At 40.9% G+C, this 25,261-nt stretch overlaps 1 protein-coding gene and 2 long non-coding RNA genes across 3 annotated transcripts in view; 1 reads left to right on the top strand and 2 right to left on the bottom strand.

Moving 5' to 3' along the window:
• The window catches only part of LOC117947016 (collagen and calcium-binding EGF domain-containing protein 1-like), a 36,283-nt gene extending 17,532 nt beyond the window's left edge, over positions 1-18,751 (top strand). The window contains exons 3-11 of the mRNA XM_034875564.1: positions 8,165-8,217; positions 11,664-11,798; positions 12,033-12,170; positions 12,444-12,577; positions 12,724-12,838; positions 14,163-14,302; positions 15,421-15,456; positions 15,882-15,917; positions 16,541-18,751. Of these exons, the coding sequence (XP_034731455.1) occupies positions 8,165-8,217; positions 11,664-11,798; positions 12,033-12,170; positions 12,444-12,577; positions 12,724-12,838; positions 14,163-14,302; positions 15,421-15,456; positions 15,882-15,917; positions 16,541-16,729 (976 nt within the window). The 3' untranslated portion in view covers positions 16,730-18,751. The remainder of the gene's footprint in view (positions 1-8,164; positions 8,218-11,663; positions 11,799-12,032; positions 12,171-12,443; positions 12,578-12,723; positions 12,839-14,162; positions 14,303-15,420; positions 15,457-15,881; positions 15,918-16,540) is intronic.
• Positions 11,145-14,985, bottom strand: LOC117947028. The gene is made up of 2 exons (XR_004657140.1): positions 14,670-14,985; positions 11,145-11,195 (listed from the first exon to the last, which is right to left on the bottom strand). It is a non-coding gene; the product is annotated as an uncharacterized LOC117947028 (long non-coding RNA).
• Positions 16,595-24,824, bottom strand: LOC117947023. Its single transcript, XR_004657139.1, has 3 exons — positions 24,710-24,824; positions 18,949-18,978; positions 16,595-16,697 (listed from the first exon to the last, which is right to left on the bottom strand). It is a non-coding gene; the product is annotated as an uncharacterized LOC117947023 (long non-coding RNA).
• Positions 24,825-25,261: the final 437 nt, after the last annotated feature.

Here is a 25,261-nt window from a genome sequence, read left to right as displayed (position 1 = left end):
TGGCTTTTAAAGAGAATGGGAGATGATACTCTGATTGGTCATCTGCATGTTACGCATAAAAAAAACCTATGAATTAATGAAGACACTAAGTACATCCCTTTTGAACCATGCGCCTGGTGCACAGACCCTTTTTTCCACCGTCAAACTAACCATAGGGGATTTGGACACGCCCTAAAGGCACCTGCACCATGTGCTTCACGCCATGCGCTTGGATGATTAAGGAGATATCATCAATAAATAATAGGACCCATTAAATATACAGTTTTGAAACAAATGAGCGAAAAAATACACCTAAAGTTTTGCCTTCTTATGAAGTAGAATTAATATGCGTTCACTGGGGATTTAAAAACACAAAAGGTTTATGTACAAAACACCTTATTAAGAAAAAGCTCATTGTAGTTAGAGCACATTGAAAAGACAAAAAAACAAAAAGCTCCACTGCAGAAATAAACGATACTGACTCCCGAAAGACTATATATCAAGAAAGGACATGGCAGCCCTCCAAAAATGTGTTTTATTGTTAGTGTCATCATGCTAATGGATTTTAACATAATCCATCATCACACCATCATACACAACCAGACCAGCCAGGTTTTTGAACTGTTTGTGACTACGTGTGTTGCTGAGCAAATAAATCATTTACAGCACAGTTGATGAATACAACATGCTGTAATTGTAACACGTATACGCCACATCAGTAAGAAGCATCCATCAAACTGACAAGTCATACACACTGACACACACATATACACACACATGGCCGGTCTCCTGTCCTGGCGTGTCAAGAGGCCATTGACCTCCACTGAGCTTCACTTCCTCTGTTTCTCCCACCAGTCCCAAGAGAGAAACTCCAAACTGACAACAACCTTCATCCCTGTCTTTTAACCATCCTCCTCCTCCCTCCTTTCTTTCCATTTCATCCCCCTCATCTCATTTTGACGACCCCCCGAGTTAATCCCACATTTCTGCAATCCCAGGCGATACACAGGAGATGTGATTTATTTCAAAGGATATCAGAAGAGAGGGATATTGAAGCCTCTCATAATCTCCCTCACATGTAGAAACTCTACCTACAGACTAGCAGAACCACATTCTGTAATGTGAGTGGGACTCATAATAAGCAGTGACAGCATCGTCAATGGAAAGCATCATCCATACTGTGCCTTACTCTTAGGACTGTCTAGGCTGAGGACTTGGGGAGTTAGTGGGGTTTTCTTGGGGTGCTATAATGAATATCACTGTCTTTATAGCACATTCCTGCCTGCAAATGCGCAAATAAATCACACTTACTCTGGATGGGAACCCCCCCCCCCACACCCACCCACCCTGGAAGGAGACCCCTCGCTAAAATACATAATCTTCAGTGTAAAGTGATCCAGGCCCAGGCCTGCCTCTGGATCCTGTCTCAATGTTTCTTCCAGTGCTGTTATGTTGATTTTGGCAGCAGCTGCCTTAGCAGACAGGGGTCGTCCATGGGCCCGACTGCACCCATCGCTGGGCAGGTAGCTGCAAGGGACTAGTGAAAGTTGGTACCCAAAGATTAGATAGGAGGATGGACAGGGATGGAGTTTAGGATGCTTTAAATGGGATCAGGTAAATGTGGCATGCAGACTCAGTGTGGAATAGTAATCACACGCATGAGGTTGCATGTACACACCATTAGACATCCTTAAGACACACCACCAGGCCGTGTCAGAGGCCTGTCAAGGGTGACTAATATTTTTTTTATCTTGCTCACAAGAAACAGCACGACTCATTTCACTACTTGCTACAGATCTTTTCCTGGGCTGGATCTGTATTAGAGCACTCACTAATTTTGGCTAATTCTTTGTTTATTGTAATGTATCTCTAGGTACACACGCTGTCAAAAACAGCAGCCAATAAGTCACAGTTAATGACATCCGCACTGACAGTGTTTTAGCAAAAGCCAAGAGGCTGTCCAAATCCTCTCCGAACATTTCTATCATCCATGTTTTTCTTAACACAGAGCATATTCGCTGTGAAACATATGCAAATTGCTACTAATTACAACACATACACATTTTAAAGCAGACTTACACAGCCAAAATAGTCAATACTGCAGGTCAGCCTATAGAAGGTAGAAGATACTACCTGCTACAGGCTAAGCAACAATCTGACATAAGTACAAATTCAACAACAGATAAACTACAAAAAACGCATAAAATACCCTGCTTTATGTCTATATAGTCTGTCTAAGGCTACAATTAATTACAATAATTGCAACAAATTGAACAATTCACCACTAATTTCTTTGGGTCATAATCCACAGAACACTACAGTGCTGTGGTTGTAAGTTTAGTTGATTTCTTGTTCATGTCATGTCTGGCTGTTTTTTCTTCATTACACAATATACACTGTTGAGAAAAGACTTGAAATGGATCAGCACAGGGCCAATTACTCAATAGCAACAATAACAATAGCATTATTACTTACAAATGTGTGTGGAGAGTTCTGACACTTTATCTCATTATGCATGTTTGTCCTCGGGTACACAAATCTCTAAATGTGCATAAGATGCGAACATGTGTACAAGACTGAAATGTCCTAAAAAACTGAATGCCATAAGGTAAAAGGCATCAAGCATGAAACAGAAAAATCTTGAAATCAACATCAAATGGCTGGATTTTGTGTTACATGTGTACCAATCTTGTGCACATTTAGATTTGTAGGTACTTAATTGCTCATTAAGTATGACAATCTAAATCCACAGAAATTCAAGTACACATTCACAAATCTGAATGGTACAGATCTGGATGCAGTATCAAAACTCTCAACACAACTCTCATAATTGTATTGCTTCACTATTGGTCCCATAGACAGTCAGGTTGTCCAGTATACATTTAGAGTTTAACGTTATGAGAAATAGTACACAGGCTAATTTTCCTGAATTCCTCAATATTGACCCCGCCATAACATATCAAATTTAATTGGGAATTCTTTGGATCATCACATACACTGCTAGTTAGTAAGCAGTCCTAGTATTCTTCTGTGTGTCATATCCCTTCCCTCTGTCAAGTTTATTGTTTTGAGTTAGATTCACAATTTGTTTGTGGATTTGAAGATTTTCTGTTCTCCCTTGTTTTACTTCCTGTTGTATATTTTTCCCGCAAATGTGATTACCTGTCAGTAATGTGTTGCACCTGTGGCTCATTGTCTTCCGTCTTGTGTTTTTAAGTTCTATCTTCCCCTTTCCCCAGTGCAGGATAGTCTCTTTCTCATGTGTACAGCTTTTGGGCGTTTTTTGATTCCCTTGGATTCTGGATTTTGACCCTTGCCTGTTTTCTGGATTTCCCTTTGCCTGCTGTTTCTGGACACTAATCCTGGCTTGTACTGACCAAAGGTGGCGAAAGAGTTATCTAGCTGATGGGACCTTACCTAGCTACTGTGCATGTGTGACTCCCAACACAAATAGAATAGAAATGAGATGTCTCACTCTGTAGCTAAAACAAAGACCTAAACGCACAGAGTGAAACAGGATCTACAGCAATGTCCAGTACAACAAAATATGGTGTTTTTCGAAAATTAAACCATGTAAACCTATTCTGGTACAACCTCAAAATACGATTATGAACCTGAAAATTAGCATAATATGGGCACTTTAACTTAACTATTGTATTTTAGATTTCTTGAGTTTGTGGGTCCATTTTCTGTGTGCTTGACAATCTGGCCAAAGTGCTGTATGGAGAGGTGTGCAGGATGGCTTACCCTCTACTCAAACCTCACCGATAAATCCATTAGATAGAGTCAAATTATTGCAGAAGAAAGTTGATAATAAACTAAAGCTTAAAGGGGCCCTGTGAAGTTTTCTTGTAAAAAATATTTACATTCAGTGTTTCTCCCAAAAAAAAACATTGCGTGTATCCTTGGTCACCATAAAACATTTTTTTTAAACTGCATTGTTTACCTCCATGTTCATGAAGCAGTCTTCTGCTTCCCTACCTTTTTTGCACATTGCTGTGTGTCTTGGCACAGTACTGCCACCTGTATGTCACTAGTAAAGCAATTTCATTAATAAATTAACAGACAAGTTGTCTTGTTTAGTGCTTTAGATTAAAAGTGTCTGTTAAAGGCTCCTGGCCTGAGCAAGTCTTGTGAGGAAAGTGAGGAAAGAAAAATATTCTTCAGAAGGAAATAAAGATAGAAAAGGCAGACACCTCATCAGGTTTTAACAGACAGAGGGCAACATGAGGCCAACAACGTGTCAGTCTGGAGAGAAGAGAGAGAGAAAGAGATTATGTAAACAGCAGGTGAAACAGCGGCGTTCATTGTGAAACAAGCGTGGCTGGAATATAAATTGGCATGTTTCAAATCTCAGACTCAATGTGGCGCGAGGGATGTAAAGTGCAGAAAGGGGACATGGAAAAGAAGAGAGAATGAGAGGGAGCTTGCTAGTGTCATGAATCGCTCGCACTGATAAATACTGACTGACAATAAAAGGCTGTACCCAATTACTTGATGGCATCCGAGCCCTTACACAGGGTCTCACACACACATACACATACACACACACACACACACACACACACACACACACACACACAGACACGTTGTGAGTGCAGATGTGAACACACACATTGTTGGATTATTCTGGGTTTTGGAAGGTAGGTTGATTTTTCTCAGACAGATTTTTTTTTACGAAAGACTGCTGATATCCAATACGTTGTATAATCATTTTTTGACCATTTGCATGCCAAAATAATACTACTACAATGTATATATACTGAATATAAAAGAAAAGAAACATACTTTTATTGCTACCAGACAAACATCTACACACACATACAGTAAGTCTGATCCCAGTGAGTGTAATGGTCTGTGTTTTAAAGGCCATGTCATGCCTGTTGCCCGTCTGACCAACATGCTTTCACATTCCAAAACAAAAACACACGGGTCACCTCTTTCTCCGCCCTCTTCTGCTTGTCCAGAGGCCCCGGCCTTCCTGTCCTGTCCATCACAAACACCCAGGGGACACCTGCTGAGGCTGCTGCATTTCTGAGTGACAGACAGTCTGTCGATCCATATGCACTTATATTGTGTTGTAGTCAGATCAGCTGGCTTTGTCGTTCATTCATTAAAAAAATGTAATTTGCCACCATCTTGGTTCTGGTCTCTGGTTTTCATGTCTTTATGTTCACCGTTTACTCTGTAAATTTCTTGTGGAGCTTTCAGTTGGTCTGCTACGGCTTGTTTCACATTTGACCAATGTGCAATTGTGGGATGCTTTACCACTAACATTAGAATGCCAGTATGTACGGATATGTGTGTGGGAGGAAGGTTAGCAGCTATAAGAGTATGTGCAGAGACCATGAAGGTTCCAGAGTTGAGGTAGGAGATGAAAATTACCGCATTAGAGGTTAGCCTGATGCCATAAATCCAGAGGGAAACGAAGGCGATGAGAGGGAGCAAAAGACTCTGCGATAACACTACTTTATCTGTAGTCCTGCAATGGTGGTGTCGAGGATAAAAGTTCACACACACACACACACACACACACACAAACAGGCATGTATCACATAAATCTACACATAACGCAATTACACGCTTGGATTGTTTTAGCATGCTGACGTTAACATTTAGCTCAAAGAACTGCTCTGCCTGAGTGGGCGACAGCCTCACAGAGCAGCTGGCATGGCTGAAGACTCTGAGTCTGTTTTCACATAAATTGAACTCTGAACAGTGTCCATCGACTCAGATCTTGACACAGTCTGAAGTTTCCCTTTCACACATGTAGCAAACACCAAGAGATTGTCTTTGTCCCGATTTAGATGTGTTCCAGAGTGCGGTCACGGCCGAGGTCCGGCCCACGTCGACGAGAGGCCCAATCATATTGTTAATTGAAATGAAATTAACATAGGCCTACCAAAAATGCCCCAAGCTAACAGAACAAACTGATGTGACTGATTCTGACACAAACCCGAACATCATTTCTAAATATCTGTCCGAACCCGGTCCGGCCCGTCGGGTACCATACGCTGTGGTCGGGTTGGGTCCATCCTCCAATGTGTTCTCACTTGGAGTCTCTTGCTGTTCCCTGAATTTGTCCGACGATTCAGGCGGCGGCCTTTACAGAGAGAAATTTCTGAATCTCTTTGACTCTCTAGTTAGACATTTCTTCCTCCGCCCTTGAGTAAATCTTGTTTTCTTCCAATTTTGCCCAAGCTGACATCAACTCCCAGTCGCGCACTGTGAAAACACACTTTGTACTAGGAAACTTGCAGTGAAAGACCGTTAGCTATCCGATCGAACTGAAATGTTGTTGACTTTCCTGTACACATTAATGAATGGATCTCCTCTTTTAAACTTATCAGCAATATAAGAAGTCCACTCATTGGTAATTGTATTACTTCCATGCACCCCAGCAATCTTTCTCAGTAAAATAAATTAATAAAAGTCTAACATTTTAGTATTGCTAAACAGAGAAATTACTGAAAATTAGCAACATTTATCAGTTGTACTGCAAATACTCATCTCTACTAAATGTAAATTGGTACTGAATAGGAAGGGATTTATGTTGCTTGAAAACATGTTACCCAGCTAAAGTGTAATGTGATTTTTATGTAAAGTAACATGAGGCTAAAGATTGCTTTGGCACTAAAATAACCAAAAATAAAAGAAATGTAATGTGGATCTGTCACGGCTGATAACCAATAAGGTCAGTCTGTACTCTAAAAAAGTTAGAATTGTGTTATAATCATATTAGCAATCCCATTGTGGAGGATTATCAGGATGAATTCAGTGTTAGTGTAGTAATACAATCAGGGTTGTCATCTTGAATAAACATGTTGACCATGTCAGTATATTTGAAATTGTGATATTGAACTTTATGTGTCACGTGAGTTGACTTGAAATAGTCTTTTTAGTGACTTTCACAACAGACTTGCATCTGCAATGCATTATCACAACTGAGATGACTGACTGACTGATCTAGTTGATGGATTGATGGATTGATGGATTTATTGACTGATTGACTGACTGAATGACATCTTAGCGTTCACTCTCCTGTTTCCACCTAAGCTCAATGCCGGACTTATCCATCCCTCTCAACACTTCCACGTACAAGCTTGAAGATTAAAGCTGCTCTCATCTGGATCTCATTACGTTAGGCCGGCCTCGTCGTTTTATAAGTTGTTTTTCATTCAGGAGAAGGAGGGGGGATCTCAGAGTGATTTAGGGTCACATTGCATGGAGGCTGGAGGAGCATAAAAGTAACGTGTTGTCATGAGGGGGCTGTGAATGAGGCAGCACACTAACTCCCCTCCAGTAACAGCATGCAGTTTTTAGGACAGGAGTCATGTATTCTTCCCCGATTTGTGTGTGTGTGTGTGTGTGTGTGTGTGTGTGTGTGTGTGTGTGTGTGTGTGTGTGTGTGTGTGTGTGTGTGTGTGTGTGTGATTTGTTGCGTGGCTGTGCCGCTCCAGTTTCGGAGCCATTTCCTCTCTGTTTTTTCAAGTGTAATGTCTGTAACACATGGTGGATTGCTGGGCGAGTGTCATTGCCAAACACCATTAATCAATTATGGAAGGAATTGTTTCCCAATATTCATTGCAAAATTCTTTATTTTAAAAATACTGCACTCACCGAACTGTTACGAGGTTACATCATAAAAGCCGAAACTTTAAAGGAGTTAAACGCTTTAGTTTCAGTAATAATTTTTTGTTTAGTTTTACTTGGTCAGGGTTCAAGTACTGGTCAGGGGACAAAAAGACAGATAAGCCAAACCAGAAAAAGTAGTGCCAAAACTGCAGCTAATCCACTTATATTTACATGTAGACTTTTTTTTTTTTACTGTGTGATAAAAACAACGGAACAGACAAGATGCCCTCCAACCTTTGGAATGACCATCTTCTTATAAGGATATTTACTTAGATATATTTAGATTGTCTGTGCTTTTGTATAGGTCAGCAACATTTTCTATTATGAGCTTCAATGTTTAAGTCGCACTATGGATTGGAAAGTAAAAGTTTAACTTATGCTGAGCTAAAACCAGTGGCTGGTTGTACCTCACACAGAGTGCAAAACTGCAAAAAATGTCACAGGAATGTCGCTATTCCTTTAACGATGATAAAGTGAAAGACTGGACCTGCTGATGGGAAAATGGTGATAGAAATACAAACATCTGATTACTTTTTGTTTTGTTTTTCAGGAGGAAATGCTGTGACGGATTCAGGTTTGTGATGGGCCAGTGCATACCTGAAAGTAGGTAAACCATTCACACTATCCTCTAAAAATGGCTCGAGAACTCTGACATCTGATTCACATGCTCCAAGTCTGATATCACTTCTCCACTACAGCAGTTTCTAGATTTAAACCACATTTGTCTATATGGACCTCAACAGCAGTCCAGATAATCAACAGACTATAGTCAAATGTTGTCATTTTGGAGTAATTATGTGTAAGGAGTCGTATCAGATGACTTGCAAGAAACTGCCCACAGGTTGGGCATTAAGAACTGCCCTATTGTGCAGCGGTCATCCATATAAAAAAAACAGGTTTAATGTCTATAGCATCAAAACTATTGATATATATGCTGAGATATGCCTCCATAGAATAACAGTGAGTCACTACGGCCACCAGAGAACACTGTTTCTCCATGAACACAACAGCCTTTCAAGGAAAATATACTACACATAATGTTTGTATATAGTGGGTAGGGAAAGTATTCAGACCCCTTTAGATTTTTCACTCTTTCACTCTTTCATGAAGAAAAAACTGCTTTCCATTTTCCAAAAATCTAAAAAGTTCATTTTATTTCTCATTAATGTAAACTTAGCACTCCATCTTGACAGAAAAAAAAACAGAAATGGAGAAATTTTAGCAAATTAGATCTCATCTCAATAAGACCTCACAGCTCACAGTGCATGTCAGAGCAAATCATGAGGTCAAAGGAACTGCCCAAGGAGTTTAGAGACAGAACTGTGGCAGGGCACAGATCTAGCCAAGGTTACAAAACAATTTCTGCCGCACTCAAGGTTTCTCAGAGCACAGTGGCCTCCATTATCCTTAAATGGAAGAAGATAGGGACGACCAGAACTCTTCCTAGACCTGGCCGTCCAGCCAAACTGAGCAATTGTTGGAGAAGAGCCTTGGTGAGAGAGGTCACTGTGGCTGAGCTCCAGAGATGCAGTAGGGAGATGGGAGAAAGTTCCACAAAGTCAACTATCACTGCAGCCCCCCACCAGTCTGGGCTTCATGGCAAAGAGGCCCGACAGAAGCCTCTCCTCAGTGCAAGACATACGAAAGCCTGCATAGAGTTTGCAAAAAACACATGAAGGACTCCCTGGCTATGAGAAACAAGATTCTCTGGTCTGATGAGACCAAGAGTGAACCTTTTGGGGTTCATTCTAAGCAGTATGTGGAGAAAACCAGGCACTGCTCATCACCTGCTCAACACAATCCCAACAGTAAAACAGCATCATCATGTGGTGGCAGCATCATGCTAGGGACAGGACGACCGGTTGCAATTGAAGGGAAGATGAATGCGGCCAAGTACAGCGATATCCTGGAAGAAAACCTGATCCAGAGTGCTCTGAGCCTCAGACTGTCCCAAGGTTCACTTTCCAACAAGACAATGACCCTAAGCACACAGCTAAAATAACAAGGAGTGGCTTCGGAACAACTCTGTGACCATTCTTGACTGGCTCAGCCAGACCTAAACCTAATTGAGCATGTCTGGAGAGACCTGAAAATGGCTGTCCACCAATATTCACCATCCAACCTGACGGAACTTGAGAGGATCTGCATGAAGAATGGCAGAGGATCCCCAAATCCAGGTGTGAACAACTTGTTGCATCATTACCAAGAAGACTCATGGCTGTACTAGCTCAAAAGGGTGCTTCTACTCAATACGGAGCAAAGGGTCTGATTTTAGTGTTTAGTTTTTTTTAGTTTTTTTTATTTGCAAAAATGTCCGCATTTCAGTTTTTTTCTGTCAAGCTAGGGTGCTGAGTGAACATTAGTGAAACAGAGTGTAACATGTAAAGGGGTCTGAATACTTCCCGTACTCACTGTACCTTATCAATATATGTTAGGCGTATGGATCTGCTAACATTTTAAGCTTAACTTAGAGTTACTCAAATGGGGACTACACCAGATTACTACACAATCTGATGTTTCAGTATATCTTCAGACCAATGCATGTACATACATATATATATATTTTTTTTTACAGACTTGGTATTTACAGCAGTGTTGCTTGCTGTGATCTATCCATAATTATGTCAAACTTTTATCTAAAGTACATGTCATGCCACAAGGTATAATGCAAACACAAAGGACATGGTATCAACAATCATCTGTGTTTCTCATGTAATTAAAAAAGATTAAGTGTTTTGGCACTTTTCATAGCCCCAGCCAGAGGCTTTACTTAAGATTGGTATCAGATAAAGAAAGTTGTATTGGGTTCAGTTATCATAATGCGCCTTTTTCACAGCAGACACTTTGATTATATATTATTGTATGATGCCAATGTCCAATTGTATTTGGATGGCCGGATTCTGTGTGTAACTAACAGACTATAGTTACCCTAAAAAATTCCCACAGTGGAAAGAAAAAAGTGATGTCCATGGGTGAAGACTACTTTCTGCTAACAATCCAGATATGCAACGTTACTTCCATCAGTAACGATGCAGATAAAAATGCAGATTCATAAGTGCCCAAAATCTCAATTTGCCGCTGATTATGGAGCAGCCATGCAGCGCAGAGTAGTAGTGTAACATTGCTGGTGGCTCCTTTCTACTCAAGTGTCCCAGTAATCTGTGACAGTGAGCCAGGACCCTGAAAATGAACCAGCTCTATTGAATTCCACATTCATTCATGTTATTATTGGAGCCTAAGGGGCTGTCTGTGGGCTGACAGTAGACCCTGTGTTGGTTAGTTTCCAGTTGTGGATTTGGAACTTTTTCAATGTAAGAAGGTGGTGATAAAGACTGATAGTGATGCCCAAATGAAGCTTTGTGAACCATTAGTTGTATTTGGTGACCTAACTAGATGGCACTTTTGGTTTAGAGAAAAACACTCAAGGAATGGCAATTTAGTCTGCTTTCAATCCTTTGTTGAACATAGAGCGCCATCTATGGGTTTAAACAAAGTAAAGTGTTAATAGGTTTACATGGTTTCTTTTTCAAAAAACACCATATTTTTGTTGTACTGCACATTGCCGCAGCTCCTTTTTTCACCTTGTGTATTGAGCTCTCTGTTTTAGCGACAGAGTGAGGCATCTCACTTCTGTTCCATCTTTTTTGGGAGTCGCACATGGGCAGTACCTGGGTTAGGACTACTAGCCAGTCAGAAGGAGAGTATGAGGTTGTGCTGCAAGGAGAGCATTATACAAAGTGACACACGTTTGTCACGTAAGTAAATGCTGGACTACAATAGAGTTGTTTGTATCAGTTTGTGAACAGTGTTTTCTGTTGGAGATTGTGAATCCTTTTGGGGTGAACTTTGGGATTTTTAACTTTCTAAGCCTATTACATGCACAAAAAGATACATAACACAATAAAAGAAAGGCAAAATGCCAAAAAGCATAACGTGAGCATTTTAAAGAAATGCAGCACGAAGCTTCACTAGTGATCACAGTTATGTTGGCATCAGCGATCCAGAATAACTCAGTCTGCGTGCTCCCTGCTTCCTCCCTCTCTGCGTAGGCGTGGACGTGTGTGCAGCGTCGCCCTGCGAACAGCAGTGTACTGATAACTTTGGACGAGTTGTCTGCACATGTTACCCCGGCTATCGCTTCGACCGAGAGCGACACCGCAACCACAAATCTCCTTACTGTCTGGGTCAGTACACTCCCCTCTCATCTGCTCGTGATGGGAAATACTTTTGACCATGTCTATTACTGTCATGGAGTTTTTCTCAAATATTTCAACACACAGTGAACCACATGCACTTTAAAAGCAGTTCCTCATATAACTTCCTGAAAGTTACATTGAATAGCACACTCATAATGTACTTTGTTTTTCTGTTGTGATGATGTACTTTTTTTCTCTTTTACCCCCCACCTTAACATAAAGACATTGATGAGTGTGAGCATCCAGACAGCAGCATGTGTGACCATGAGTGTGTGAACACAGTGGGCAGCTTCCTGTGTCGCTGTCGCAGTGGCTACATACTCACACCAGACCAACGCTCCTGCATCCCTGTGCACAACTGTGAGTTTGTGTCACAACTGATCTGCGATTGAATGAAAATTCAGTAGCAAACTCAAAATCATTGTCCATTAATGCAGGGTTCATTGATCTTTTTTTGTTGTGTCCATTTTAACAATAGTGTATGTAACTGATGGTATGGATGGTGGTTGTTTTAATGATTGTGCTTTAAAGTGAACTTTAATTGTGAATGTTCAGAATTCATTCCCACTGCAGCAAAACATCCATTCCAAAAATGTGTATAGGACATTTTTTAAATGTATGTTTGTGTTGCAGTGAGTTCTTCGGGGAAGTCCGACACCCTGATGAGTTCTGGTACCTGCTCGTTCACCTGTCAAGATTTTATGAACATGAAAAGCAGTCTGCTGCAGCTAAAACTGAGGCTGGGCAACACACAGTCACCCAACCAGGTAACTGGTAACTAATGTCTACAGTACTTCAGAGAGGCCACCTAAAACTAAAAGATTTCTAAAATTACTCATCTAAAATGTTGTCATCTACCCCCCTCACCTTTCCTCTATTTATCCTACTGAGTCTTTTCTCTTTGTGTTTGTAGGTTCCTGGCCTGGCCAACAGCAGTGACAAGCCGTCTCTGGGGAGGGCAGGAAAAAGTCCTGATCGTCCTTGTCTTCCTGGTTTACCCGGCCCTCCAGGAGCTCCTGGGGTCCCAGGTAATCTAGGCACAAACTAACACTTAAAGGTTTGGAATCGCCTGCCACACTAATGGGTGCAGTGAGGCTGAGAGGACTAGAACGTCCTGTTTACAAATAGATGTTGTTTTGTGTGAAGGGTTTGCAAAAAAAAGTAATGTTTCATAGAAGAAATCAGCAGGCATTGGTCAAATAAACTGTAAGCTAAGGATCAAAATATGTGCAAATTTAAATAGGAAGACGTCCCTGTTTCAGTGTGAAAAGTGCAAAAGTGCACAATAATGTTACGTGTTACTTTAGCAAAGCTATTCTTCAAACTTCACAGTAGAAATAGAAGTTAGTCCAGAGTTAGCAATACTATTGGAATATCAGCTGATACATACTACATACAACATCAACATATTTAATCTAACCATTGAGTAGAGGGCCCAAAGAAAAAAATCTATATTAAGAGCCCAATTTCTCCATTCAAGGGTTACTTATGCTTTTCTGGACCTGAAAACAAATCAAAGTTCCAACAGTGTTCTCCCCTGCCGTGCAACACTGTGACGACATCGACTAACTGGAAGCTAGATTAATTTCTTTATTCAGGCCAAACCCTTTTCAAATATAAAAAACACAGTTGGTGTCTACATTACACTGTTTTTGTTAAAATAGGCATTAATGTCACAAAGAAGAAATGCATTAATATACATTACCGGTCAAAAGTATGGGGTCACTTTCAAATTTCCATTCCATTCTATTATAGACAGAATACCAGCTGATCTGACTGGGTGGCTGATCTTTAAGGAATATTTACATTTCCCATTATCAGCAACCACTCATCCAATGTTCTAAAGGCCCATTCTGTTTATGAATCTGATATCATTTAAAAAACTAACTGAGAAAACATTGGAGAACCCTTTTGCAATTGCATAAGCACATAACGTAATCTGAAAACTGCTTTCCTGTTTAAAAAAAACGATGTAACTGATCTCAGCTGGGAGTCTGTCTATAATGGAGTTCAACGGAAGTTTCTAAGTAAACCCACACTTTTGACCGGTAGTGTACATAAATATACTGGATGTGATTCCAAACTTTTGAACAGGAGTTGTAAGATTAGAAAGGTTTGGGGTTAATACAATAAGCAACTGCAACAAAATGAATTTGTTATAATTTGTTATAATAAAAAAATGGAAAAGGGTAAAGAGCAAGCAATTAGGGTTTTAGATGACCTGTCTAAGGAGATGCAGTAGTAGAAAGAAACACTCTGTTTCCTTTATTAATATCGCAGTTTGTCACTCTGATGCTAATGACTATCCAATTTAAAATAGCTTTGTTTATCGCTGTTTCCATCTTTCCTCAGGACACCCAGGAGAACCAGGAAAGAGAGGGGACCCAGGGGAAGGAGGCCCGCCTGGCCCTCGGGGGCCACGGGGAGACATGGGACCCATGGGTCCAGAGCCAGACCTGAAGCACATGAAAAGAGGCCGCAGGGGGCCAGTGGTAAGAAAAAAATCTGTTTCATAATGTAGGCGTTACCACATCTGTTTTTCAGTTTATTTCCTTCTAGAGCCTCAACCTCAGAATATCAAAGCAGTGTCTCAAAACCTGGAGCTCACACCTTCCAAAGTGTCAGCAAATCATATGAATACAAGTTTGGTGCCACTGGTGTTACGTGAACAAGCAAATACATAAATCCACTGTGCAGTGAGAGACCACATGAGATGGCACTTGTCATTTAAAGTGCCCCTATTATGCTCATTTTCAGGTTCATAACTGTATTTAAAGTTATATCAGAATAGGTTTACATGGTTTAATTTTGAAAAAAAAACATATTTTTACTGCACATTGCTGCAGCTCCTCTTTTCACCCTGTGTGTTGAGCTCTCAGTTTTAGCTACCGAGTGAGCCATCACACTTCTGTTCCATCTTTGTTGGTAGTCGCACATGTGCAGTAGCTAGGTAAGCATGGCTAGCTAATCAGAAGCAGAGTAAGAGGTTGTGCTACGCTAGCAGCTGGGCGAGCATTATAACGTGTTGCAAAGTGATGAACATTTGTCACGGAAGTAAAGGCTGGACTACGATAGATTTGTTTGGAGCAGTTTGTGAACAGTGTTATCTGTTGGAGATGGTGAGTCCATTTGGGGTAGACATTGGGCTTTTTCAATTGGAAAGCCTATTGCATGCAGAAAATATAAAAAAGATGTATAACAGAGTAAAAATAAGGGAAAATGCCAAATAACAGAATACAAGCAATTTCTGTGGTGGAACTTTCTTCATCTAATCTCTGAGGAAAAATGGCCAAACCACAGTGACAATACTATGGTAAATTACTGCTTTAAACAGAAATAAGCACAGGTGTATGAAGGCTCTGTCACACTGACATGTTTTGACAGTGAGGCAGCATACATACAGAGTGTTATTAAATACCTGCTGCCATATGTCAAAAAGTTACCAAGTTGTTGACCACCTGATGTATGATAATGTCTTCAGCAAGACACCGTTGCTCTGATGAAAGGAAACTCGCTTCTCTACAATTGTGACAACATACAGTAAATGAATGTTTCTCCTCATAGAAATAGCTTGACAAGTGCTAATTATTGTGTCCTATCTTTCATACAGGGACCATCTGGGGCAACGGGAAGAGATGGACTAAAGGTCATTATTACATATCTTCATTTTCCTCATGTTTTCTTTACATTCCCATCTCTATGTGTGTCTGTGTGTGTACTGCATGTGCATGTGTGGAGCTTCACTGTTGCCAGCTAGTGTGTACATTGTCTGTAGACACCTGTTGCTGTCACGTTGGCTGCTGTAACTGGGTTACATACAGTGATAAAATGAAATGGCCATGCAGTTCTGAACAGCTAGCTATTATTTGTGTCTGGTTTCTAAAATATTATACACTACACACACTGTTATTTCAGCAATAACCATTACATTTTTTTGTCTGCTTGACATTCAGTTGAGTGTTTTTTCAGGGCACTTTCGCGAGTGAATCGTTTTGCCGCTCTGCTTTTTGTACAGTTCTTAAAAATCTGTCAGTTGAAATGGGGTTAATTGGTGCTGTTTCTCCTCTACAGGGTGACAGAGGAGCTCCAGGTCCCAGTGGTCCTCCAGTAAGTTAATTTAGAACTAAAGCATCATTTTTTAAAGCTCCTGTTAAAATCTACGCTAATAATAACTAATACCTTTTGGATCGTGAACCTGCCTCCTTTATCTACATGTTGCCCAAAATTAAATGAAGTATTCTAATTGTATTGAAATTGTTTTATTTTCATATTTGAAGTGGATGTAGTAATAAGTGTAATTAGTGAGGGACTGTAAACTTCATAGGCCAGCCTGATTCATATAAGAGGGTGGTGCATGATATGTATTTTGTGTTATTTTGTTTCAGTGTAATAGATTTTTTTTTTTCAAGGCAGACTTCTTTAGTTGTCATAGCAGGCAACGCAAAGGTGAAACCAATTGAGTTAACAATGAATCAGTTCCATCAGATGTCCTAGTAAGCCATGACAATGAGCACAATACAAGGACGCTGAACTAGCTCACCAAACTGGAATAAAGTCATTTTTAATGTTTAACAGTTTCCCTGTTATCATGTGGCGACATGTCCTCTGTGAAAAGGGGATATTGGGCATTACATCTCCCAAAAGGAAACTGTTTTACAGATTGTCAAACCCAGTGAAAGATGACATACCGAGCTTCTTAATCAATTCCTCACTTTGCCTTCTGTCCCCAGGGACCACCAGGCTCCTTTGACTTCCTTCTGCTAATGATGGCTGACATCCGCAATGACATAATTGAACTGCAGGAGAAGGTGTTTGGGGAGCGGCGGGGAATCTCTATGGACAGTCCTCCTCATTCCAGCGGAGAAATGGATTTTGTAGAGTGGGGTTCTGGACAAGGAGATCTCCTGCTCAGTACCTGACCTTTGACATCCCACACATTCACTCGAACCCAGCAAAACAAACACCAAACTTAACTCTTTATTTCCTTGTTGATAAAGTTTGCTGGGAGTCAAAGTGCCTACATGTAAATAATACCAAACCACACAGCTGGGATGGACTGGGCAAGGAGCCTTGACTGCATTTTTGACACTGCCACAGACAGTAAAACAGAGAGATATATGGATTATAACAAACAGAAATTGGACCACAGACTCTCTTAACCACTGCAAGCACTGTCTGACTGCTTTTTGTATGCTGTGGTGTGAGTGAGGGGTGTTTGTGCAATACATAGAGGGAGAACGATGCAGTGCCTTTACGTATGAGCTGAACCACTTCAAACGATGAACTTAATCGTCTACATCTCTTCCGGTTCTTGAGTCTGCCCATGGAAGTTCTGCTGCCACTGATAGTTTTCCTGCAGGGCGTCGGTACAACGACCCAGGACGCGCACTGTGAGCCTCCCCTGCACCTGCCCGTCTGAGCTCTGTGGCTATTCTCTACTTGAGGCATCTTCAAAAAATATTTCGTGAGATTCATGGGTATTACAATCATGTAGCCTATAAAAACAGTCTAATGTATTTTTGAAAATGTACAATTAAACAACGTCAAGTATGATAAACCAAAAAAATATTTACAGCAAAATATGTTCATGGATAATCTCAGAGAGACGCATAAACATTAAGACATTCAATATTTTGACAATGCATTTTAAATAAGTAAAAATGCTTGTTAGCTGCTATCTATTTAGAAATAAAAAATAACGTGCAGTATTATGTAAATATTACCATGAAAGGTTGTAGACAATCAAATTGAAAGGATACAATGGGTTTATGCATTTAGAAAAGTGCAGGGAGGCAAACAATCCTTTTTTAAGGGGCTTGTAACCCTTATATTGCCAGTCAATCTGACTGTGAGCATATTCTTACAGTAATAAGAGAAATGACCCGACAGGAATGGTTTCCAGAGAATGAGGGTTCCACATTTTCTCGTACTTTCACTTGGTGGTTGACCAGAAAGAAGAGACATAAAGAAGGACGTCTGCTTGAAGGTTTGTTTTTTGTTTTTTCAATTTCAAGTAGTTGCCAACAAGGGCTTAGTGTTATTACAATGGGCAGCTCAAATAGGGCTACATCCGCTGGGGCTCTAATATCTGGATCAAAGGAATTTTAATGTCGACCAAAGAGCGAGACGTGCATGTACCTTTTCCTGTCCAGATAATTTTAAACCATAAGTGGCTTTAGCAGGCAACAGATTCCCAGAGGGTCAAAATAATCAAAGCCAACAGTGAGCAAGGAAGACGTCTGTCTGGAAAATGGATACATAATACTCCTCTCCTCAATCTTCTTCGTCTTTTAACACAATTTGCACCAGAAGCACTACTGGAGCTCAGAAAACCTCGGACAAAGAGTTAAAAAAAAACTAATTTTATTACCATACTATTGTCCTGCTACAAAATGACATTTGGAATTGCACTGCTGCTACTTGAAGTAAAGCGTCTCCACCAGCAGAGGCTGCTAAGTCCCAGGTTATACCACTGATAGTTGGGCCTGACCACTCTGAATCACTCTGAATACCAACCAGGTGAGACAACAAAAGTTTTTCATGGCATTTCATGTATGATTACGATCCAAAAATATTAATAGTTTCCCAAACTCGCAAGTTATGTAAAACAAAGAAATCCTCCTTGAATGCATGTTTTAGGCGCATGCCATCCTCCTGTTCACATGCCAATGAACTGTAGCGTGGCTGAGTATCATTATAACAGTTGTAGGTATCAGAGGTTAGAGGTTAATGCCTGGGTATAAACATCTGGGGGGATGATTATAGACCACAGGCTGTCACACGGGGCCTGTTTGGGCTCGTAACCACCACCAAGAAAAGTTTGAAAAATAACTCAGTGTCTGTTTGATCATGCTGTGTTAGAGCTCACCCTGTCTGGCCTTTTGCTGTGTTTGATGGTTTTATCCTGAGGAACAGATCTCAGTAATGTGTGTGTGTGTGTGTGTGTGTGTGTGTGTGTATCAAGCGTAAACGTGTGGGTTCGTGTGTGTGTGTCTTTGTATAGATACATTTATCTAGATACAGTGTATCAGCTGTGCCTGTGTGTGTGCGTGTGTGTTTGTTGTGTGTGTGTGTGTGTGTGTGTGTGTGTGTGTGTGTGTGTCTGTGTGCGCGTGGTGTTTCTTGACAGACTTCTCACCTAACAGCTCCGGCCCCTGCCGTGCAGGCACTGCTCACAGTAGAATCGTTGCCTGGGTAACCAGGATCAGGAAAAACAACATGAGACAATTTAAGAACATGTCAGTGAGAGAGTGAAAGAGATTATCTCATTTCCTTCACCACTTGTCATGCAACTGGAGGCTTTCCTCGGAGGCTGTAGGGGACAGCAGAGAGGAGGTCAACAGAGTGCACGTCGAAGGAAAAAGTTCACTTACCCCCTTAGACCATCGATCTGTCATCTCCATCATAATGAAATCAGCTAAAGGAGAAAAGACGTCTGACTTTCAGCAAGGGAAACGTTTTGTTGTCTTAATTTTACAACTTTTATCTTAATTCATAAATGTCAGCTTACAAAATTGAGCAATATATTTGTTATCACATACTTTTTAAGATATACTGTGTCTAGTTATGAAAATCCTATTTCTGACTATCTAGCCATTTGGATGCCTAACTCCATTAATGTTGAACTGTGAGAAGAGTTGTGTAACTATTTGCTATATAAAAATAGAATACATCAAATGCGGCCAGATATTTCCAAGTATGTGAGGAATTTCCTCACTGGCACACTATCGCCATTAATATATGCACCTCTTGAATGACAGGGCTGTCACTTCAAACTTTGTGTTTGTGTGTGTGCGCGTGCATGTGTTAAGTAGAGTGGCCTGTGTACATGTTTGTTAGTGGGGTTGAGTGTTAGGCAAACACATACTGTGGTTTTGGAATTGCAAATGTGTGTATTTGAGTGTGATTGTGTTCTCCTGTGTGGATCTGTGTTTGGTTGCCTTCAGGGGAGGGTCAGAGGTCAGACTCAGTGGTTCATTATTCAGTGTTTAGCTCAAGGATGAATAAACAGGTCAGAAAGGGTCACAGACAATCTCTAACTCAATATGCCCAAATTGCAAGTGTTTTTCAAAAATAATACCTTTTTGGGATTGATTTTATACATTCCAGGCAGTCATTGACTTCTGCAGTTTAAAATCAACATGCATACAACTGGAAACTTCTTTGAAAATGTTGATAGATCCATCATATCCACCAAATCCATCATAGTGAATGTCATTTAAAGTTATGCCATTAAGGCAAGGTATTTACATTTTTTTTTATTTCAAATCAGCCGCACGTAATCTTTACCTGTCTCAAGCCTTTGGAAGTTGATTTCCCTACCTTCCACTCTTTGAAGCTTTGAGACCTGATGTAAGCTGGTGGTCCCAAGCCCAATGAAGCAACTTGTGACCGGGAGGTCGTAGGATCAATCCCCAGACCGACAGGGTAAACTCTGGCTGGGGAAAGTAATAGAGCAGTGCTTGTCCCTCCCTCATTACCACCACTGAAGTGCCCTTGGGCAAGGCCCTCAACCAGAAACTGTTCCAGTGGAGCTTCTCAGTGGCCAGCAGATCAGACTGTGGTTGCACTGGGGAGCTTCCTAGTATGAATCAGTGATTGTGTAAATGTAATCAGGGTGTTTCTGAAAAAAGTCTCAGTGAACTTTTTTTTAAAATAAGGTGCCGATTATGACCTGCAAGGTGCCGTTGACAATCTGCCAGGAACCTTTGTAGCATGTCAATGCCCTTCTTCTTACTGTCATCTGTCAGGTTTTTATAAAAGAAACACAATCTTAAAATATGATGCTTTTTTGAATGTTAATTCTAATGTAAACTGTGTCTAATTTGCAGTAAAAGGGCTAACAACTAGCATTCACTCGTTTGTCTAATCTAAATGTGAAATTATCTGTCAGCAGAGGAACACACTTACGATGATGGGATTGACGGCCGAGGAAGCTACTGAATCTTCTTCTCATTGACTGACATCATTACAGGCAATGATTAAGGAATTCACAGGGCAGATCAGTTTACACAGTGCAACAACAGCAAAATCTGGATTTTGCCATTTTTGTAGAAGCTTGTAAAGGCCAAGTTTTGGATATGGTTCTTTGTAAAAATCAGAAGTCATGTTACAACCAAGACCATCAGCCTCTGGCAGAAAATAACAGATGCAAATCGCAAACACTTTTTTTAGTATTGAGTTTGGTTCTCCTAATGTTGTATTACTCACAATGACATCAGAAACATTTTATTTGTATGTGGAATTCCTGAAACCTTCTGCACTTCTTGTTTCACAAAAAGTCTAAAACTAGTTTACGTAACAAATGCAGGCTCCAGTAACAGGTTAAGACTGAGAAATCTAATACATGTTTGTCTGTCCTGCACCTTATTCTTGTCTTGATGTGCATGCTTTTGTTATCCTTTCCAGTAGCAGGTTGACATAGCGGCAAGTTTGTCATTCATTTCATCTTTGCAGTAACCTACTTAGTGAGAGAAAGAAAAGGTCAGTTAAAAAGACACAATTCAGGTATTGACTATGCAGAAAATCGTATCCATGAGGGACACAAGAAACAAAGAGTGAAATACAAACAGCACTGGGTGACTGGTAGACCGGGAGATCCTGAGGCGTTACCAGGCCAGGGTGGACATATTATCCCTCCACCTAGTTCTGGGTCTTCCCCGAGGCCTTCTTCCAGCTGGACGTGCCTGGTACACCATCTTAGGGAGGCGCCCAGGAGGCATCCTTACCAGATGCCCGAACCACTTAAGTGGCTCTACTCCAAGTTCTTCACGAATGACTGAGCTTCTCACCCTTTCTCTAAGGGAGACGCCAGCCACCCTACTGAGGATACCTATTTTGGCCGCTTGTACCCTGGATCTCGCTCTTTCGATCATGACATGATGAGCAAGGGATGCAAAATTAAATCTATTAACACATGATCAAATGACTATAGTGCAAAAGAGGTTGCCTAAGAACCCAACTAATTTCCCCCAGCATCACTAACTCCTCTTGATTCAGTTTCAACACTTTCATCAGCCTCGCTTTCAGCGGCTCTGATAGACCCACTGTTCCCTACTGTCCCAGCCCCAGTTGGCAAATGGCAACTAGCTGATGGTGAGCACAGCGGGGCCTTAAGCAGCTTCTATGTAATAGCCAGATATTCTAATTGAATGACATTTGACTCCAAATGACGGCTAATGCTGCTACAAGTCTGCTGGATGTGTATTTAAGCAATTGATTGCATGAGAACATGTTAGCTATAACAACTTTATACGTTTTTGCGGCCTTATTTTCTGCATTTCTTTAAAGAAAGAATGAAATGTTACTACCGTTTCAGCTTGACAAGAAGACGCTTTTCAACAGTAGGCATTACCTGCACGTCAGGGGTCACTTGTAGTTGAGTGGTGCAGGTACCTAATAGATGTCACCTACAGGGTTGATTCTTGCTTTACAATTGGATCATGTAGTGATTAGAAAAATTAAACATTGCTCAAACACAACACAGGTCATCACATCACAATAGTCTTCTGTAAGAGTCTGTGAATCAAACAGCACAGGGATTTGGGAAAGTTGCAGGTGTATGTAATCAGATTGAATTTGTCAGCAAAGGTGCAGGGAAGTTGCATGGCCCAACAGCTGAACTGCTGCAATCCTTGATCAACATTTAGACATTTCCAGGGATCCGAATAGCTAATGCAGAGGTTAGGTAAAGCGCAGATGTCCATCATCACTAGGGTATGCAGCTATGTGTGCATGAATAAGAGGGAGAACACACGCGAAAAGACCTGTCTTACTATCTAGGCACGCACACACGAACTCCTGAACGAAACACAGGTATGCCACAGAAACACCTGACAGGTGCAGGCGTGGTCTGCTGCAAGACACGCTATCTTGACACGCTAACTCATTCTTAAATCTGTGTTACGTGCCTGAGGCTGAGTACTAAGCACCCTAGTTTACTCTCTGAAGCCTGTTCCTCTTCCATTTCTTGTCTCTGGGCACACCCTCTTCCGATTGTAGGCCGACTTCTGTCATTCTGTTCATAATGGAACTGCTAAGAGGCCTGAGAATTGGAGCTTATCTGATGAGTAATGAATATATTAGCTGTGTCAAAAGCATGCCACCAATCCCATGATCAGTATGTAATACATGTTGTCCTGCAGGTGTTTGTTTAAGAAGCTTCTGCATGATGCTCTTTCAGAGATACTGATCCCTGATAACAGTGGTTAATCTGGCATATTTTCAGAGGATATTGTCTACTGTACACACAGGGTTTGAGAATTGGTGTCTGCACAGATCAATCTAAGGCATACATGCTACCACAGCAAAGCTCAGTGTAGGCAACAAATCAATGGTTGAAACACAAAATAGTTTAATGTCAAATTACGTAGATACAACATCCTATCTGTCGAGACTGCACATCAGAAAGTTGCCAAGCATTTTTTGCTCAGCTTTACAGGAACGTTGCACTTGATTGACATTGTTATGGCAGAATTGTATAGAAAAATCTGAGAGGGCGGATTAATGGCAACACGTTGTGTAAACTCCCCTAGCCTGAGGCACTCAGTCTCCATACACCTTAGCTTCCTCTGTCATTTACAAGCTGTTTGCATGCACAAAGCAGAGCCAAGAGTGTGAAAAACTGGATGAGCAAGTTCACAGCACTCTTGTCTTTAAGGAGAAAAAAAGAGCATTGCCTCTGGTTGCAGAGTTGCCTCGCGTGAGGACACCAGCTTAATCTTTTTAGCCCTACCGACCTCCTGACCTGGCCTGTGGCAGCTGTAATTTTACAACTTTTTTTATTTTTTGCTTGGAGGAACAGAAATTCTCAAACAGGCGTAAACATATGTACATATATGTATGCCTCTGACTGACTATTTGGAGCATCTTACCATGAGTGACACATCTCTGCATAGTGATTAGCAACATAGGAAATAAAACCTCCAGTGTTAGTGAATGTAGCCGGTATCTGGACTTTGTGAAAATCTGGTAAAAAAAACTAAACTTAAGTTTTGGGAAAGAGGCTGTTTAAATAAATTAGGTTCTATGAAAGCCCCTAATGTTTATGTTGTACTGCCTTCTCACTACAGCCACTAGAGGGCACCGCCATTGTAATTGTAAATATGAGTTATAATTGCTAATTGAACAAACAACTCATGGGGTTGTTTTTTTGGGGGAGGACGGTCTCCCTGTTTGTGCTTGTGTGTGTAATGTGTAAAATAACAACAGAGAAAAATTTCCCCTTGAGGAACTGATATAAGTATGCTTTCTTTCTTGGCCTTATCAACAAGCCCAGACATTTTGCCTGAAACATTGCATACTTTGAGTAAGTAGTACTTTAGCTATTGAGACTAAATGGTGACCTCTTGGATGATAGATTGGTACAGAAACAGAAAGTCGCCCAGTGTATAAGTACTTAACCTGTTACACAATAGCCCTCTAAACTTTGAAGAAAAAAAATACAATTCCCCTTTGCTGTGTGTAATATGCAAACAGTCATGGGCTCAAGCACCCACCCCCACCTGTGTATACAAATACCCTGGACTGATACATTGGTAATAACAAGAACACTCCCACCACTTCCACTTCAAGGGAACATACCATCTATTGACCAATTTCACGTCACCAGTGTTTATATGCAGTTGATGTCCACTCAAATTTCAAAGTCTAATTTGTTCTAACTGCAGCAACTCTTTGCACAATGTCACCCTGTAAATCATTTCCCTGAGAGCAACATAATAACAGCACCTTACACGGGCTTGTTTAATGAAACAGGAAAATAATATTGCTATAATGACGTGCATTCACGTTACTTCAAAAGAATTCACATTCTACAATACAAACGCAAGTTGTAACATATGCCAACAGTGTTTGGTTTTGCAATGGCAGTTGATCTCCTACGTTTGCTTCCCACTTACCTGTTGATATTCTGGGGCCAAACCACAGCTGGGTAACTGATGGTATGCCAACGAACCACTAAATCAACTGACGGCACTCATGTTGGCAAAAGATCTGTTTACATGACACCCAGAGCCTTCAGGTTTAACCCTTGTTTATTTCATCTCACAAATCAGTGTCAAGACTGATACATGCACAGCTACTTATCCTGCTGACACTGGTTCAGAGAAATGGACACACACAAACTAGTCTATATACACATGACGTTCCACTTCCTGGAATGCTCTGGTGCCACCGGAAATTCCGTCCCTCATTGAGGCCGTTACCTAGAGCTTTCTTTCTGTTGGAGTTTTTGACTCTGGATGATTTATGAGGACTACTTTTACCTGCTCCTCAGATCTCTGCAGGGTAAATCCAGACAGCTAGCTAGACCATCTGTCCAATTGGAGTTTTCTGTTGCACGACTAAAACAGCCTTTGAACATACACAGGGTCCAGACACACACAGCTCAGCATTAAAACTTTTGTTTTTGGCCCCGGTAGACTGAGTTTTCTGGCAGGATAGTGGTGTAT

Source organism: Etheostoma cragini, chromosome 1 (genome assembly GCF_013103735.1).
Source record: "Etheostoma cragini isolate CJK2018 chromosome 1, CSU_Ecrag_1.0, whole genome shotgun sequence".
Classification (NCBI taxonomy): domain Eukaryota; kingdom Metazoa; phylum Chordata; class Actinopteri; order Perciformes; family Percidae; genus Etheostoma; species Etheostoma cragini.
Note: the sequence above shows the minus strand (reverse complement) of the source record. Positions and strands in the feature narration are given on the sequence as shown.